Source organism: Arvicanthis niloticus, chromosome 22, assembly GCF_011762505.2.
Source record: "Arvicanthis niloticus isolate mArvNil1 chromosome 22, mArvNil1.pat.X, whole genome shotgun sequence".
Taxonomy (NCBI): Eukaryota; Metazoa; Chordata; class Mammalia; order Rodentia; family Muridae; genus Arvicanthis; species Arvicanthis niloticus.
Genome location: NC_133429.1, coordinates 12,714,372 through 12,733,237, shown reverse-complemented (window position 1 = coordinate 12,733,237; position 18,866 = coordinate 12,714,372). Strand labels below are relative to the sequence as shown.

Genomic DNA, 18,866 nt, shown 5'->3' with positions numbered 1-18,866 from the left:
CACTGTCTAAACAGAATTCATGTAAAGGATTTATATTGTAACTAAACTAGGAGACTGCTGGATTTTGTAATGTAGTTGATCAGACTGACTGGGATCAAAGGAGATTTCCTACTCTTGCCCATTAGTTCATATAAATATGCTGTTTCACCAGACCTTGAACTGTGTTTTTAACATAAAACTTAAGGTACAAAAGTCTATCATAAGCTACAAGGTTTCTAGGAAGTGGAGGAATATATGTTTTAATAGAAGAATAAATAAAAGCCACATAAAAAGATATTTACTTATAATATGTAAAGGATAAACAGAACAAAAAAGATGTAGCTATGTTAGACTTTTTCAAATGTATTTTTATTTATAGATCTGACTTTGGAGCCATATATATTCTACACAGTTGGTAAGAGCAAAGTTAAGGACTTCAATTCAAAAGTAAAAACTGAGCAATACCTTTAGACATGCAATGTATTCTTTCAAAAACTAAGTAAAGTAAAGGGGTATAACAGACACCTGTCCTGCAGTTCCTATACAAGTTATTTTTCAGAGTAACCAAAAAGTCAACCAAAGAAAGCATGTCTTTAGGAATGTCCTATCTAATCAATGAAAAGGGAATTATAAAATAAGAATATAATGTGAAATAGGTCTAATAGCCAATAAACCCCAAACTTTTACTATTACCTAAAAAAAAAAAGTTCCAAAATTTGGCCTGCATATGGAAAATTATGAACTCTCTAAGTACTGTTTATAACAAACATTGAAGATACAAGAAATACTTAATGGTCCAATATGTATACAGTTGGTAAATAGAAGACCCTGAGAATCTTGACAGGACAAATAATGCAATATCCTTAATAAATAAACAGAAATCTAAAGTGAAAAAAAATAGAAGTTATAAACTAAAAGGACCCTCCCAAGAATTACAAACTACATCTAGTAAAACCAAGATGGCGGAAATGAACTCAATAGTTGATGTGTAACTTGAAACATCCTTAGTGATCAATAAAACATGCTTTAACCTCAGTAGAAGGCGTCCAGTTAAAAAAAAAAAAAAAAAAAAAAAAAAAAAAAAAAAAAAGGTGGGGGGAGAAAGAGGAAAATCTGTTGGAAATTGACAGAGGCAGTGAGCAAAACACCAAGAAGCACAAAGAAGTGGAACCTAGTATCCATCAGAAGAAAGTAAAGCTGAGCAGCCACGAGGTTCCCTGCAGGGAATGGGGAGACAAAAGCTGCATCTAAAAAACAAGCACACAGGGCAAGCCCATAGCACTGGAAAGCTGCAAATACAGTTCTAGAGGCTGTTGAGGAAGCATCTTTTGTGAGGGCTGCCTCAGAGGGCTACTCTGGGGTGCCATCTTGATAGGAAAACTACTGTTTAAAACTTAGCTGCTCTGGGAACCCAAGAACAGGGGATGAACACCAGTCAGGAAGCATGACATAAAGCATGAACCTAGGCTCTTCCATTTCATGTCACCTGACTCAAGAAACAGCCACTATGGAAACCACTCTTCCAGAACTTTCCATTGTCAAAAAAAAAAAACAAACCTAAAATTAAGACTTTCATATGACTAATGACCAAGCTATTCTACTCCTCAGCATATACTCAAAGGACACTAGTCACTGGCTTGGGGGGGGGGGGGGGGGGAGAGATGTGTCCAGTCATAAAACACAAAAATCCTCACCAGGCATGAGGATGCATGTCTATAATCTTAGCACTTGGCTGGTAGAAACAAGAAGATTAAGAGTTCAAGGATAGCTGGTAGTGATGGTAGTAATCCCAGTACATGGGAGGCAGGCAGATCTCTGTGAGTTTGAGGCCAACCTGATCTAAAGAGCAAGTTCCAAGACAGCCGAGGCTGCACAGAGAAACCCTGTCTCGAAAACAAAAACAACAATAACGAAGAATTCAAGACTAAAGCTCGGTGGTTAAAGGGACTTGCCACCAAGCTTGAAGACTTGAGTTCAATCCCCAAACCTACACATGAGGAGGAGTAGGAGAAAAAGGAGGAGGAGGAGAAGGAAGAGGAGGAGAAAGAGGAGGAGGAAGAGGAGGAGGAGGAGGAGGAAGAGGAAGAGGAGGAGGGAGAAGGAGAAGGAGAAAAGGAGAAGATATACACAAACTATTCTCTGACTTCTACATGGTACCAACAAACATCATGAATAAGATATAAAAAACAAAATTAAGAGTTCAAGATATATATATATATATATGTAATATATTTATATATATAAATATATATTATTATATATTTATTATATATATAATATATATAATTTATATAATATAATATTAAATTATATTAAATTAAATATAATATTAATATATATTATATAATATAAATATATATTAATATATATTTATATATTATAATATATATTAATATATATTTATATATTATAATATATATTAATATATATTTATATATAATTTATATATATTTATATATTATTTATATATATTTATATATAATAATATAAATATATATTAATATATTATAATATATTAATATATATTTATATATAATATAATAAAATATGTATTAAATTAAATATAATATATTTAATATACAATATATATTAAATATATATTATAAATATATATTATATTTATATATTATAAATATATATTATATACTAAATATATATATAATATATTATATATATTTATATATATTTATATATAATATTATATATAATATATATTATATATAATATATATAAATATATATTTATATATAATATATATAATACATGTTATGATCACTAAAAATGAAAAAAAACAATGCTAAGTATTGGTGAGGGTGTAGGATGACTGGAGTTCTCAGCTATTGTGGAATGGACATGTGAAATGAACAAATGCTTAGAAAGGCTATTTGACAATTTCTCTTCAATTCCATGCACATATCAGTCCTGTCCTCATTCAGAATACATGGATGTTGAAATTTATACTTCATATGTGATGAAAACAGGTAAGAAAGCAAAACACATAAAAATCTACATAGGGATACTAGCAGTGTCTTTAATTCATAGTAGCCTAAAACTAGAAGCATCCTAATGCCCATGAACTAAGGAGTAGATAAGCCGATTTTGGTGCATGTATGCAGTGAGATATCACTAGTGAAGAGAAGTAATGAACTATACTGACATAGCTACATTATTAATATCTTTGCCATACAAACACTATGATGGGTCTTGGAACCCCCAAACCCAGTCAATGTAGTTTGCACATAACTCCTTGCCTACAATCCAGTGTTAAGAAGGGGAGACAGGGAATTCACACAGCAAGCTTGCTAGCTAGATGAGTAATAACAGATTTCTGGGTTCTACTCCAAGACCCTACCTTAAGAAGGAGAACCATGGAAGCTGATTCCTGAAGTCAGCTTTAGGCCTCAATGTGTGCACACAGACGGGTGCACATGTGCATACACATGAGAGATAGGCAGAAGGAGGAGGAGGAGGAGGAGGAGGAGGAGGAGGAGGAGGAGAAGAAAGAGGAGGAGGAGAAGAAGAAGAAAGAGGAGGAGGATGAAGAGGAGGAAGAGGAGGAGGAGGAGGAAGAGAAGGAGGAGGAGGATAAAGAGGAGGAGGATGAAGAGGAGGAAGAAGATGAGGAGGAGAAAGAGGAGGAGGAGAAAGAGGAGGAGGAGAAAGAGGAGGAGGAGAAAGAGGAGGAGGAGAAAGAGGAGGAAGAGGAGGAGGAGAAGAAGGAGGCGGAGGAGGAGGAGGAGGAGAAAGAGGAGGAGGATGAAGAGGAGGAAGAGGAGGAGGAGGAGAAGGAGGCGGAGGAGGAGGAGGAGGAGGAGGAGAAAGAAGGAGAAAAGGAGAAGGAGGAGAAGGAGGAGGAGGAGAAGGAGAAGGAGAAGGAAGGAGAAGGAGAAGGAGAAAAGAAGAAGAAGAAGAAGAAGAAGAAGAAGAAGAAGAAGAAGAAGAAGAAGAAGAAGAAGAAGAAGAAGAAGAAGAAGAAGAAGAAGACTACTTATTCATGTGGCAACATAAATGAATCTCAGAAGCAATTGGCTAACCAAAGAAACCAGATACACAACAGCTGTCTGTTCTTCCACTTATGTACAATCTAAGAACAGTAAAAAGAAACTTGTGGTGATAAAAGCAAAATAGCCATCACTTGAAACAGTAGGAGAATTTATTATAATATAGCACAAGAAACTTCCTGGAAGAGGATTCTGGAAATAGTCTAGATTTTGAGTTGGATTATCATTACATGAGGATATACAATTCTTAGGATTCATCAGACTCTACACCTAAGTGGTGTGCTTTTTGTTCTGTAGAAATTATACCTCAAGAAAAAAACTGGCTTTCAACTTTTAAACACAAGAAAAATAAACTCAAATAAAGTACAAATAAAAAATATTTGTATGTAAACAGACTTTCTTGGGTTGTGATTCTAAGAGACCAAAAATATATCAGGAAAATCTAGCATAAATTTGATAGAGTAGAGAATTGATGCTAATATTGTAGATATGGTAATGGAATTATTATTATGATTCTTAAAGAACTAACTGAAATACAGATGAAATGATACATTTCATATTTACAGCAAAGTAAGCTACTGGGGAATAAGGGGTGGGTTAAATTTGACTATAAGTGGAGTTATTAAAATATAGTAGTTCAACATTAAGGTTTAATGCACTATTCTCCCTATGTTAATCTTTGAAGTTTTTCTATAACAAAAGAAAACAAAATCTATAGATACAATTCTGTGGACCTAAGTCCCAATTCTGAAGTTTTACAAGATCACCTATTGTTCAGAAGATACTGCGTCTACTCTCCTGGGTACAGCAAACAAATAGTTGGTATTCTAGTCATCCAAACACAATCTCTATGGCTCAAATTGCCTAGGTGCTGGCACCGGACTTTTCCAGAGAAGAAAGACAAAATCTTTGATTACATCAGAGGTTAAAGTCCATGCTTAGATTATTCCAAGAACTGTGTTTCAAAACCCTGACATGACACCTTTAATTACAGTTAAAGGCAATAGATGATGTATCAGGTTTTTAACTCATTTCTTAGCTATTAAGCAAACCATTTCCACTGGTGGTGATGTTGACATGGGTCTTGCCTCACATGCAGATGGCAAGAGTACACTTCAGTACATTCTCTGTAATGATACTCTCACATGTCACAGACTCAGATAACAGTTACTACCGCTCCTGTCATAAAATCAAGAAGATGGAGTGTGGAGTTAGTAGGTTCTCCCACATTACACTTACTTCAGGAATTGCACCTTTTAACCATCGAAAATACCACCTACTTGGTTTACAAGGAGTTTTAGAGATAAACTCACTTTTAACTGATAAGAAGTCAAAGGGCACAGAGTTTTCCCATAGTTCTTTTCAAAGCTATGGCTAGCCAAAACTGCTTTGATAAGCAGTTCTCACTGCTTTTATACAAATCTAAAGTGGTAGTTTATTGACTGGTACCTTCATGGGTCTTTATGAACACAGTAGTCCCTAGGACCAACCTCATATGTCAAATCACACAGCTACTGTCTTTTTCACTGTGGACTCTAGTAGAAGTCCAGGAAGAAAGGCCAGATTTCATTATGAATCTGAGCAGAAAACAGAAGCCTCTTAGGGACTATGCTAGTGATGTTTTTGCAAACTTGACAACTGGGAGGTTAGAATCTTCTGGGAAGTGGAAACCTCAGTTGGGAAAATGTCTCTATCAGATTAGCCTTATAAGGGCATTTCTTAATTAATGGTTGATACAGGGAAACCCAGCCCACAGTGGGTGGCCCTGGGTTGCATAAAAATTAGATCAACAAGATGAAACTGAGAAGCATCTGCATAGTGAAGGACACCATCATTCTGACAAGGCGGCAGCCTACAGAACAGAAAAATATTCTTATCAACTACACGTCTGATAGAGAGCTAATGTCCAAAATATGTAAAGCACTCAAAAAACACTAGACATCAAGAAAACAATTCAATTTGAAAATGGAATACAGATCTAAACAAAGAATTCTCAATAAGGGAATCTCAAATGGCTGGGAAACAATTCAAAAGAAATGTTTAACATCCTCAGCCATCAGAAATATGCAAATCAAAACTACTTTGACATTTCATCTTACACCTGTCAGAATGGCTAAGATCGATAAAGCCAGTGACAGCTCACGCTGGTGAGGATGTGGAGCAAGGGGAACACGCCTCCACTGCAGATGGGCGTGTAAACTTGTACAGCCACTATGGAAATCAGTGTGGAAATCCCTCAGGAAGATGGGAATGATCTATCTCAAGATCCAGCTATACAATTCTTGGGCATATATCCAAAGGATGTGTCAGCCTATCACAGAGATACTTATTAAATCATGTTCCTTGTTGCTCTGATAGCCAGGAAGCAAAAACAATCTAGATATTCTTCAACAGAAGAATGGATAAAGAAAAATGTGGTACATTTTCACAATGGAGTATTACTTGGCTGTTTAAAAAAAAAAAAAAAAACAGCATGAAATTTCCAGGCAAATAGATGGAACTAGAAAAAAAAATCATCTTGAGTAAGGTATCCCCGCTATAGAAAGACAAATATGGTATGCATTTGTTTACATGTGGATACTGGCTGTTAAGTCAATGATGACCAGGCTGAAATCTGTAGAAATTCAGAGGGAGAATATAGAGCACACAGTTAGATCTCTTTAGGAAAGAGTAATAGGATAGACAGTTATGAATTGGGAGTGTTGGAATGGAATGATCAAATGGAGAAGAAAAGAGGAGAGCAGACTGAGGGAAGGAATGCAGGGAGAGACAGCTAAAATTAAGGGGCATTTGAGGGTAATATAAAACCATATATATATTATATATATATTACATATAATTAATATATATCATATATATACATATATATGTATATATATATGAAGGTGATTGAAAATAAATCAGCAAATTATGGGGAAATAAGAGAGAGTCCCAAATGAATACCTCTTGTCACCAAACAAAGCTTCCAGTACCAGGATTGGGTTATAACTAATTGAGTTGTTGGCCATAGAGGTCCCATGGGAATCCCCAAATAACTTAGGTTTTTGCCAAGACAATAGGTTGCTCTCTACAAACTGACAGCAAGGCCCTATTGCTGAGGACAACCACCACACAACTCATTGAATGTGGAGGCGTCTAGCTGGTGCCTACACACACCCTTCACCCTACATTCTGGCATCTTTGGCACAGACATATACTCTGCATGCTACTATCATAGAAACATAAACATCAAGCCAGTTACAAACCCTCTCACCTACAACAGCATCCTATCTGCCAAATATGCTAGAACAATGATGTCACAGAACTTGAGTGACGAGCCACCCAATATCTGATTTGTTTTAAGGACCGCTCCATGAGATGGAACTGAAACCTAACGTTGCTCGGGTGACCAGGAACCAGAAACTGGTTATCTCAGGCACCTAGGGTAAAATCAAATATTACTAGTCATAGGAACAAACGTAGAGACTCACGGCCTGACATTTATGCAGAGAGTGAGACCTTGAAATACTTAGCCCTAGATGGAATAGCTCCATCAAATTCTTCCCCTCAGACTAAGGGAACCCCATGGAAGAGGAGGCAGAAAGAGTGTAAGAGCCAGAGGGGATGGACGATACCAACAAAACAAGGCCTTCCAAATCATCATGAGCAAAACTCATGTGACTGCATACAGACTGGAAACAGCATGCACAGACGCCTACACAGGTTCCTACTGGTCCTCTGTGTGTATGGTGTGGCTTCCAGGTTAGTGTTTTTCTGGGATTCCTGGGTGTGTGAATGAGTGGGTCTCTGACTTTCGTTCCTTCCCTTAGCCTCTTTCCTTCTGTCGGTTTGTCTTGTCCAACTTCTATATGATAAGTTTTTGTTTTGTGTTATTATAGTTTATTTTGTTATACTTTATTGTTACCTCTTATTAGTCTGTCTGTTTTCTAATAAGAGAGAGAAAAAGAAGAACTGAGTCAGAGGGGAGGGAGGGAGGAACCAAGAGGAGTAATGGAAGGGAAACCGTAATCAGGACAGACTATGTGAAGAAAGACTCTATTTTCAACAAAAGGGGAGAAAGACCATGTCAGTGGTTGCCTAGAGCCAGGAGAGGATTAATTCTACAGAAACATGAGAGTAAACATTGTTTTGATATCTTAATTGTGATTATTGGTTAGAGGCGTGTTAGTATATGTCCATTTTCCTTGAACTTGGTATTGAAGTTGGCACATTTGATTGCATAAAAATTAATCCCCAATAAGGTAAAATTAAAATAAAAAATAGGTTTTCATAAGAGAAGAAAAAATTGAACATGCCATGGGCAGCAAACCAGTAAGCAGCACCCTTCCATAGCCTCAGTTTCACTTCCTGCCTCCAGGTTCCTGCTTTGGGTTCCTGCCTTGACTTCCCTTCTTAATGGGCTGTAAGCTATAACCTGAAAGAAACACTTATCTCCTCAAGTTGTTTTTGTTCATGGTATTTACAGAAGCAATGGAAAGCAAATCAATGCAGGGATGGACTTCAGGTAATAGACAAATGGAGGGAATAGTCATTTAGGCTCCAGTAGGGGAGAGGGTGTGAAGAAAGTAAGGATGACTGGCAGACATACAAGACTGAAGCAACCACTCCTACCCCAACAAGGTCTAGGTCTGTCCTATTAGCTCACAGACACTTTGTAACTATCTGATCAAAGCTCAAAGAAGCCAGTATAGACTAAGCCCACCCCACTACCTCATAAAGCCCCTACTACTGGAAGTCTTTTTCTATCTGTCAATCTCCCCAAGGAAAGAGAATAAAGCATAGCAAAAAATGAACCAGACACTGGAGCGACACGATTGCCCATTTAAACGTACCTTGATTCAAAGCCAGAGCAGGGGCATAAATCACAATCCCCGTGTACAGAATCTATCAGGGAAAGAAGAAAAACAATGAACAACATGAAGTATAAAATTAGAGAATCCCATACACGAATTATAAAATCAGTCATGAATTGACACATTTCAATATATTTAATGTGTTATTATAGCTTGAAAATACTTAAATAAAATCGTTATTTTTTTCTCTCTCTACAGTGTGTCTAAAACATCACAAAAATCTTTTGTTTTTCCCCTTTTCCTTCTCCCTCTTGCTCCAGGCCTGCTCGCTCTGGTCCAAAGTACACTTATAGCTGTCTTCAGACACCCATATGAGGGCATCAGATCTCATTAAGGATGGTTGTGAGCCACCATGTGGTTGCTGGGATTTGAACTCATGACCTCCTGAAGAGCAGTCGGTGCTCTTAACCGCTGAGCCATCTCACCAACCCCACAAAAACCTTTTATGAAGACTTTTTGTAAAAGTGGAATGATTTAGTACCAAAATATGTTCATTGATCCACTAACTCAAGTTTAAACTCAATTTTTATAGATTTAAAATACAGAAACACAAAGAAACAATAATTGGTTGGTCCCACAATTATATGCCTTCAAATATCTCTAGTCGCCATTTTTTTTTTCATGGCTGTGAGTGGAATCCAAAGCCTTATACAAACACCATAAGCGGTCCACAGCTAAGCTACAAACTAACCATTCAAAGGATTTTTTTCAAAGTAAAAAATATTTGAAAACTATCTTTTAAACTCATTAGGCAAAAGTGTAAATCTGTTTCGAGGCCAGCCTGGTCTACAAAGCAAATGCAGGGCAGCCAGGGCTCTGTTACACAAAGAAACCCTGTCTTGAAAAATAAAAACACACACAAAAACTAAAAGTGTAAATTTGTATTAAAAATTATGAAACCTTTCAAGGGTTATAATCCATCATTTTATATAATCACTCTCTACTCATTTGTTCAATAAATATGTATTGGCCTTGAAGACAATTGTTAAGACAAAATATCTGTTTCTCAAAATATCGTTTTCATTGCATTTCGCCCTTCAAAGACATTCTATAGTGGGTAGTTCCGGGTAACATTATAAAATGTTATAAACATTGCAAAAGTATGTGCTAATCAAATGCTTAATTATCCTACAGACAAGCAAGTCCTTCAAATAGGAAAGGTTAATGTTCTCCTCCTTTGAAAAGAAATGAGCGACTTTCCATGACCATTATTCTGTCCCTGTTGAAGATCTGAAAGGTGCACACACTGACTTCATAACACCTGTTCTCATTTCTTGCTCATGGAGGCATCTTTAGCAGGAACAGGGACTACATAGTAGCAACTAGCCTTAGATTATTAGAGTCTCCACCTGCCTTTTCACACTGCAGGTGCTAAGACCCGCCGACAGGTACAAAGACATGGTGGGAAAGGGCGGGCGCTCTGTCTCACATCTCTCTAGAGCAAATGCTTCAGTGGCTTTTGACCTGCAAACTGGCAACCTCCCTTACCAAATCCAGACCTTAAATGCTCAGCTGTGGGGGAGAGAGCTAAACGCTGTGATAAGGATCATGGGAACCCTGCAGGAGCCTCACACCTTTGCTTTGCATTCATGTTCAACGTCAATGTGTCTATCTACATTTGCATATTCTTGAATGACTCCTAAAGCTCAGGATTCTCCTTTTGCACTAAGCGTACTGCTCCGCTTGAAGCAAGCTCAAGTTTTTAAAGAATGCTGATTCATTTTTAAAGTATGCTTTTACACAAAATTTTTCCCTAAAGTCTTCCCGTCAGGCTTGAATCTATTACATAGTTGCTGAAAGACTGAGAAATCTACACCTTGTTTCCCTTGTATGAGAATTCCCTCCTGTCAGCCAATGTAGCTCCCTCAAATATTTCTGTCATTTAAATAATGCGCTCACTGTCAGCTTGGTCGAGGTGGAGAAGGTTAGAAAGGATATTTTCCTAAAGCTCTATGTCTATTGTTTGACTGATACAGTATTTAAATTCACTTAAACCAGGACTTCGATCAGGATCTAAAGTGAATTTAAAAAAATAAGTTACTGAAAAAAAAGATTGTTCTACTTCAGCTTCAGGTCAAAGTCACTTCACTCAATAAACAGCAATGACTATTAAAAAAAAGTTCACTTAAACCATTGTTTTTCTCCACTGAAACAGTTTAAAGATCTTTAGGATTCCTTCTCTGTGAAGACGAGCATGGTTTTGTTTTTGTTTTTGTCTTGTTTTGTTTTTCATTTCCTTGTAATCTTGTCATCTCCTCTTTATCTTCCATGTATTTCCCAAACAAGGCTCACCCAAAGATAAAAACACTTTCGATAGCAAAGTAAATTAATGGAGAGGTACCTACTGTTTGAATGATGAAGAGGACTGTGCCACAGAGACGAATGAATCGATTAAATCGAAGTTCCAAATACTGTTGCAAAAAAAAAAGGGGTGGGGGGAGAGAAAAAAGAGAAGATAAGAGTGACATAACTCTTCTAAACACATTTTAAATCGCCTCGAGAAATGAAGGGTGAGACATTTAAATGAACTTCATAACTTATTTGCATTCTGTGTTTTTACTTTACTAAGTTGATTTTACTTACATACGGCAAAATTGATGCTTTAGACTACCACTCAATGACTTTTAAGATGCACAAAGATTTCTGTAATCCTCTCTCACAATCAGCGCATGAAAACCCCTTTGTGCTGCCCCTGTCAATCACCGGTCTATTGTTTCTTTCTTCTTAGTAAACACTCTCTGTTTCTTTTGATTGGATTGAGAGGAATCAGCCTCTTTCTATTTCAGAGTAGAAATCTGTATCAGCTACACGCTGACTCTTCTGAGCAAGGGAAATCACGTGATGTCAGGACAGCCAATCACCTCCTCCAGATGGAAACTGCTAAACTGGGGAAGGACTGACAAGAACTGAAGAAGCTGTTGATGCTTTTTTGTCCTTTCCAGGAGCTGTTTACTCTGCCTCTCGTGCTGTTCTATGAACTACCTTCAAACTCCTTGCTCTGCAATCTTTGGTGCACCAGTGCGTGCGTGCGTGCGTGTGTGTGTGTGTGTGTGTGTGTGTGTGTGTGTGTGGGTGTGTGGGTGTGTGTACATGTCTGTGTACGTGTGCATGTGTGTGCATAAATGTATAAATGAATGTATGTGTGTATATATGTATAAATATATGTGTGCATGTATGTGTAAGTATGTGTCTGTATTGTGAGAGTATGTATATGTGTGTAATTATATGTCTGTGACTGTGTGTGTATAAGCATGTGTATGTCTGAGTGTGTGTATGTGTGTGTGAGTATGTATATAGGTTAACTTACATCATTGAGGTCAAGTTTTCAGTGTTGTTCTGTCTCATTTTGTTTTGTCTCTAAGAAAGGGTCTGCCTATAAAGACCAGGTAGTTCTTACATTTTTTGATCCTTCTTCACTTTCTTTCCAAGTGAATTACATGTATGTGCCACCATTTCTGGCTACCTAGGTCAGTTTGTTGGTTTGGGTTTTGCTTTCATTGTATGTAGCCCAGACTGGCCTCAATTTCTCATCCTTCTGCCTCCGTCTCTTGAGTGTCAGGTTGTCTTGTTTAGAGCCAAGACCCTCCCAATCTTTACAATTCTCCTTGAAATCTACTATAGTTTATAATATGGTCTGTTTATTTCCTGTGTTGTATAATATATAATAATATATTACAGTTAGAATCAGAATTTCTGAGCTAAAGGCCAAGATATTATTTAACTTGAATATTATTAGTGCATTTACAAAGAAGTAAGTCAATGGCTAGGAGTCTTGGTGAATAAAGGAAGAGACAGAATCAACAGGAGGAGAAGCAAAAGGAGGAGGAGAAATTGGCATTAGCTAGTCATCAAATGGAAAGACATACAGGTATTTTTGCTGCATAGTCACAACTAACACGCCTGGCATACTTGGTCACTCTGTGAAGCAGGCATTATGTTAGAGATGAGGATACTGGTACTCAGAGAGGACCAAGATTGTAATCTGTTTTCAGGGATGTGATACACAAGCTTACAAAATTTGATGCACAGAATCTGTGCCTACAACCACATTAATAAAAAGAAAATAATCTGATCATGAGTTTAAGACTCAACAAGTACATAGCACCACAGACAAATAAGACCTTCATTTGTCACTGACAGGTGACAAATTCCCAACACAGTTCTGCAGCAGAATTGCAGCCCCCGAGCAGTCCCAAGCCTGACTCATGAGCTTGAGGCTCTACCATTCTCTGTATCTCAGCTTCCTTGTGTTTAAAATGAGGATACCAGGAGCAGTTCTTTCTCTTTGATTTTGCAAGGGAAGGTATCCAATATTATAAATAGATAAGAAGATGTAAACTTTTCCAAGCTTAGATGCTAAGATTAGTGGAATCAAAAGCCAAGGACATGGTGAATCATGTATATCAAAACCATGTAAGGCTACTTTGGAAAGTGGAGACATTTCTGAAAACTGGAAACAGTGGCATCATTTCTGAAGAATTCTCTTAAGAAAATCTGCAATGCATATGAGTGAAGATGAATAGATACAGAAGTCTTTTGTAGCCCCCTGGCTATCCTGGAATCTGGCAATCTTTAGCCAAGGGTATTGTGAAACTCACAGAGATCCACCTGCTTCTGCTTTACAAGTGCTTGGATTAAAGGCACAGCCAGCTAGTGTTTTGCCTTTTCTTGATCCATGTATCCAATTGCCGGGGACTACACAAAGCTTAAGAGACCATTGCAGTAAAAAGGAGATATAACAAATTAAGCCAAATAACTTGAAATTTTTGACATATATTAGTGTTCTGAAGATCAACTGAATAATACGTTTATACTCACACAGGGTCAACCTAAGAAAGAAACAGGAAGTCCTTTACTAGACTTCAGAGGAAATGTGTAAGAACCTAAGCAGGAACCCTGGTCCCATAGGCTTAGAGAACAGATCTGGAGTTTACAAGCAAAACTACAGAATAATAGATACCTACAGTGAACAGAGATCTTTCATAGTCCTTGGAATTTAGATTAACTTAGAGATGTGAGGGTTTCAATTGATATACACAGTAAAGTAACTAAAGTAGAGCCTGGGAGACCCTGAAGAAATTATTAATTACACTGGATTCCTACAATAGGCTTCCTGCCAATCTGTGAATCTGGACATTCTTAAATGCCTATCATCTATATTTTGACATCAGTGGTAGCGTTAAAATGTTGTAGTCATCCAAATTGGGCTATAGAAATAGAAATGTAGAAATAATTCATATTTGGGCAAGAATGTGTAGGTGACCGTTAATACTCAGTGTTGGGCAGCATATCTGTCACGGTGTCCTCAACACAGAACCACAAGGCCTCCCCCAAGACATCCTCTGCCATGACTAATTAACTTAACAGAAGCACAGCAAGCTTCCTTCTCCCTGACTACCTGATACCCTTAGCTGGACATGTACAATGTGATTATAAGTCCAAAGGTCCTGTATGACTTCCTTGGTTCCCTCTGAAATGCTTAGGGTTATAACCAACTCACTAGGGCCTTCAGAAACAATCAGTAAGTGGCTTGGCATGGATTCTTATTCCTTCCCCACTCTGGCTTATCTGACTCTGAGCCTTTCCATCTGGAAAACATTGCTGCAAGCATACCCTTACACATATTGTGCTATGCTGAATTAGATAATATGTATAAAAACATGCAGCCTTGTGCCTGGCATGAATTATAAATATTCAATAAACATTAGCCATTTTAAGCCAGAATCCTTGCTAACTTAACTTCTGTCACTAGAAACACAGAAGTCCCTTTCTGGTTGAGTTAATGTTACAGCCCCCGAAGAGGCATGGGTCAGTGGTTCTGAGAGCAGTGTTCTTCTGGCAGGGCTGGAGTCCTCTTACCAGGTTATTCAAGCCATTTTCTAAGTTTTGGAGTTGGTTAGCTACAGGTCAGAGCTCACAGACTTCAGGGCCTCAATAGTCCACCTGGCAACACAGATGAATGACGGGAGCTAGGAGATCACATCTTAAGATGCTGGGATAGTCCTCACACCCACTAAGAAATGTGTTCTGTCACATAACCCATTGATCAAGGGGCCCTTCAGTGCTGACTATCTTCCATGCACTTTGGTAAAGATTTCTCCACCAGGAGAATGCCCATATGCATGTGCGAAAAGTCTCAGAATGGGCATTAGCTGAGCAAGATCAGTGACTATTGATTGCTGGAGTCTCAGTGGCTGTGGGAAATGTGAGCACAGCATCACCAGCCTTCTGAGTTTTTAAAAGGCACTTGAGATTTCATCTGCTGTTCCTCGCTGGTAAATTCTTAAATTAATAATTTCTTAAACAAAATAATCAGGGCTTATTATGAATGTTTTTGGAAAAACGACAGAAGACAGCAGTGAGAACTGAATTTGGCCAGGGACAGCCAGTTTGTCTGTCACCTCCCTTTCACAAAGAGAAATCTTCTTCTCACACCTAGGGTGAAGACAGCTTCCATAAACACAGTGACCACAGTTAGAAGACAATTCAGCCTCGGACATGCCTAGACTTGGGTGGCATCTGCAGAACACAGAGCTTGCCACCAACACTTGCCATGTCAATGAAGCAGGTGGTCAGCACAGACTGAATCAGCCTCACTGTGAAACCTCCTTCCAGGGAAATGGACCATATACTCCAGGACCAAGAGGCTGTGAGATGAGGCGCCTAGCTCCCTAGCTGGTAGCCTAGTGCTGTGGGAACTTGTCTGTAAAGCTTGTAGGTTAAGGTCTGAGTGAAGGACATCCCAGGAGAGGCTGGGCTTTTTCTTTTCTTTTCTTTTCTTTTCTTTTCTTTTCTTTTCTTTTTTTTTATAGGGATATAGGCATACACACAACTTTGACATCTCTTTAAGTGGAACCAAACTAAACGTTCTTCATTCTTGAAAAGGCTTGTCCTGAGAATAACTTTTAAAATGGACATTCAGAAGAACGCAGCAACAGATGAAATGTGGGCCTCCTACGAGATCTTTCCATAGCGAGGCAGCAAGCAGTGCTGTTTAAGAACCTTGCTGCTTCATTTTGCTAATCATCTCAGAACTTCCGCCACAGTAATCGCCTTCAGCTCTTACCCAGCATATACTCTGTGCTAGGCTAAAAGGAACACCTGCATCAGCGCATTTAATTCTCTCCACAATCGGACGACGTTGCCAGTACTATTTTCTTCTTGAGATGAAGCTATCCTTACAAAAGGTTAAGTAAATGGCCCAAGGTCATTCACAAGTGGTGGAATTTGGTTTCAAGGCAAGCTCTGGAACAAGAGCTACACCTTAACCACTAGGGTAGACAAATTCTTGGGATGGACACACACACACACACACACACACACACACACACACACACACACACACACCATTTTAAAGCTTCATAAAATCAGGAAAGACTCTAGTTAATACTTGTCCATTCTACTTGGTTTGCTTTGGATCTGAGCTCAAAAATCCCGATCCCACAGATCTATTCCCTTTAGTATGGGGCGCACGGGGTGGGGGTGGGGTAAGCCCAGATACACCCACAAGGAGAAATCTCCATATGGCAGAAACTGCTTGTCCCTAGAAAGTCCCTTCTGGAGCCTGAAAATGCAAGCAAGCCTCCCCTCTCCCAACCCCCACCTCTCACCTCATAGGTGCTGGTAATCCCCAGTCTGTAGAACACTGGAAGGAAGACCTCCGCGCTGAGAACCACTACAAAAAAGTAGGTGATGCCAAAGATGCTGAATATCGCCCCAAAACGGTAGACCTCGGCCGGGGTGCCCAGGACAGTGACAGCGGACATGAAGCTGGCGGTGAGGGACAGAGCCACAGGCACAGCGGTCATACTGCGGCCGCCCATCAAAAAGTCCTTAGAGGTCTGCTGGCCGCCCCCCGCGAAGGCGTAATAGATGCCGATGGCCGCCGAGATGAGCAGCATGCCTGCGAACACCACGTAGTCCCACACCACAAAGCTGCCGATGTCCCGCGACGCGTCCATGGTCCCCCGCGGTGACCTGCACCTAGAGTGCACAGTGGTGGCAGGCGCAGCACAGGTGGCTTCAGCCTCAGGCCGGCGCTAGCTTTTTTTCTCCCTATTGAGGCAGGCGTGGCGTCTGGTACGTCCCGTCCCTCAGGTGTGGGTCCTCGAGGACGTAGAAGCCTAAATACCTGTTGCTAATCGCCTGATCTGGAAGACTCCGGTCGCCAGCTGCGCCCCTGACACTCTGGGACCCCGGGAGAAGTCCGGGAGAAGTCGCGCTGGGGCAGCGCTGAGCGCTCACCAGGTGTGGCCCCGGGTGGCCCAACTGCGACTGCCTAGGCACCAGCGACTCTGGGGCGGGGGAGAACCGGAACCTCCCGCAGCGTCCAGCGAATCCACAGCGCGCGCTCTGCGCAAGTTTTATTAAATGACAGCGGCGGGGACGCAGCATTTAAACAGGCAGGTGATGGGTGTGTGTCTGGGGCAGTGGGGGGGGGGGGTGGATCGAAGGGCAGTTGTCACGCTTTCCAGTTCACAGTCCAGGTCCTCGCTTGAAGGTACGCTTAGAGTTTGAGGCTCGTCATCACTTGACAGATTAATGGAAGATGAGAGTGACAACTGCGGTAACTGAGATCATAGTGGTTAGACGGGTGAGCAACCATAAAGGAGACAAAGAAGGCTGTGCTGTAGGTTGCTTGCGTTTTCACTCAACAAACATTTCTGATCCCTTATAGTCTTTTCTAATCCCCTTCTATAGCCTGCAGTAGCAATGACCGTTGCTATTCTCTAATGAGATTAGGTTTAAAAAACAAAAACAGACGTGACTAATGCCTTTTGCACTAACAAGTATGATTCTTACAATTGCCCTTAAGATAGGAAGTATCTTCCTTTTTCTAAAAAGGAAAGGTGTTTCAGGGAGGTGAAGTCAACAGCCATGGAGACACTTGCCTGTAATTCTAGCACTGATCAGAAGTTCAAGGTCATCCTTGGCTGTGCTGCAAGAACCTCACAGAGATTCTACTGAGAGAGGCAGGGAGGGAAGGAGAATGAGAAAGAGAGGGTAGGAGAGGAGAAGACTCCTTGCCCAAGGAAATGGTGGCGGAAAAGGCTTTTAAATCGGGTCGTGTGTTAACGGTAAACACTTATGTTACACTTAAACAAACCTACTTAAATACAAACATTCTGTGATGCTTTTCTAAACTTACTTATTTTTATTTTATATGTATGAGTGCTTTGCCTGCATGTTTGTCTTCTCACCTTGTGCATGCAGTGCCAGTGGAGACCAGAAGGGGGCATCAGATTACCTGGAATTACAGACAGTTTTGAGCCATTGCGGGTGCTGGGAATTCATCCCAGGTCCTCTGGAAGAGCAGCCAGTACTCTTAATCAATGAGGCACCTCTCTAGAGCCTGAGAAGATTATGTCTATTGCTCAGAACATGTTTTAAGTATCTTACTTTGAAATATTACTATCAGTATATGTGACACACAGTACCATGATTCTCTAAGTTTCCTCCTAAAGTAACCCCTCCAGTCAAGTGTAACCAACTTTCTATCTATTTTATACTGTCCTAATTCATTTTCATGCAACTTTGTGACTTACCAGTTGATTTGCAGGAATCAAATGCCTTTAGCCCAGCCCAGTGTGAAGAAAATTCTATTAGATTTTTTTTTATCACATATATATGTACATACATATAACTTATGTATATGTATGTATGTACATACACATACATATATAATTATATAATATATATACATATAATACACACACATATATGTGTGTGTATGTGTATGTATGTACGCATATAAAATTTGCAGAGAAAAACACAAGCTAAATCCAAGCAACCTGGTCATTTAAACAAGATATGTCCCATATGTGTGAAATGTACATCTACATATCATGTGTGTATGTCAAACTGTAAATACAACACAGAGAGAAACTTAATCCTTCTAGGAAATAAGTCTATTTCTGAAAATGCTCATAAAGCCAACAGCCCTAAATATAAGAAAAGTTGTTTAAACAAAACTCTTCTTTCTGTTGCTTTTTTTTTTTTTTTTTTTTTTGTCCCTTTCCTTTTCTCTCTTGCT

General features: G+C 39.3%; 1 protein-coding gene across 1 annotated transcript in view; it reads right to left on the bottom strand.

The window, feature by feature from the left end:
- Slc5a8 (solute carrier family 5 member 8) overlaps positions 1 to 17,185 on the bottom strand; it is a 43,603-nt gene extending 26,418 nt beyond the window's left edge. Inside the window, exons 1-3 of the mRNA XM_076919929.1 lie at positions 16,444 to 17,185; positions 11,179 to 11,244; positions 8,813 to 8,864 (exon numbers count right to left, since the gene is read on the bottom strand). Coding sequence (XP_076776044.1) covers positions 8,813 to 8,864; positions 11,179 to 11,244; positions 16,444 to 16,794 — 469 coding nt within the window. The 5' untranslated portion in view covers positions 16,795 to 17,185. The remainder of the gene's footprint in view (positions 1 to 8,812; positions 8,865 to 11,178; positions 11,245 to 16,443) is intronic.
- Between the last annotated feature and the right edge of the window lie 1,681 nt (positions 17,186 to 18,866).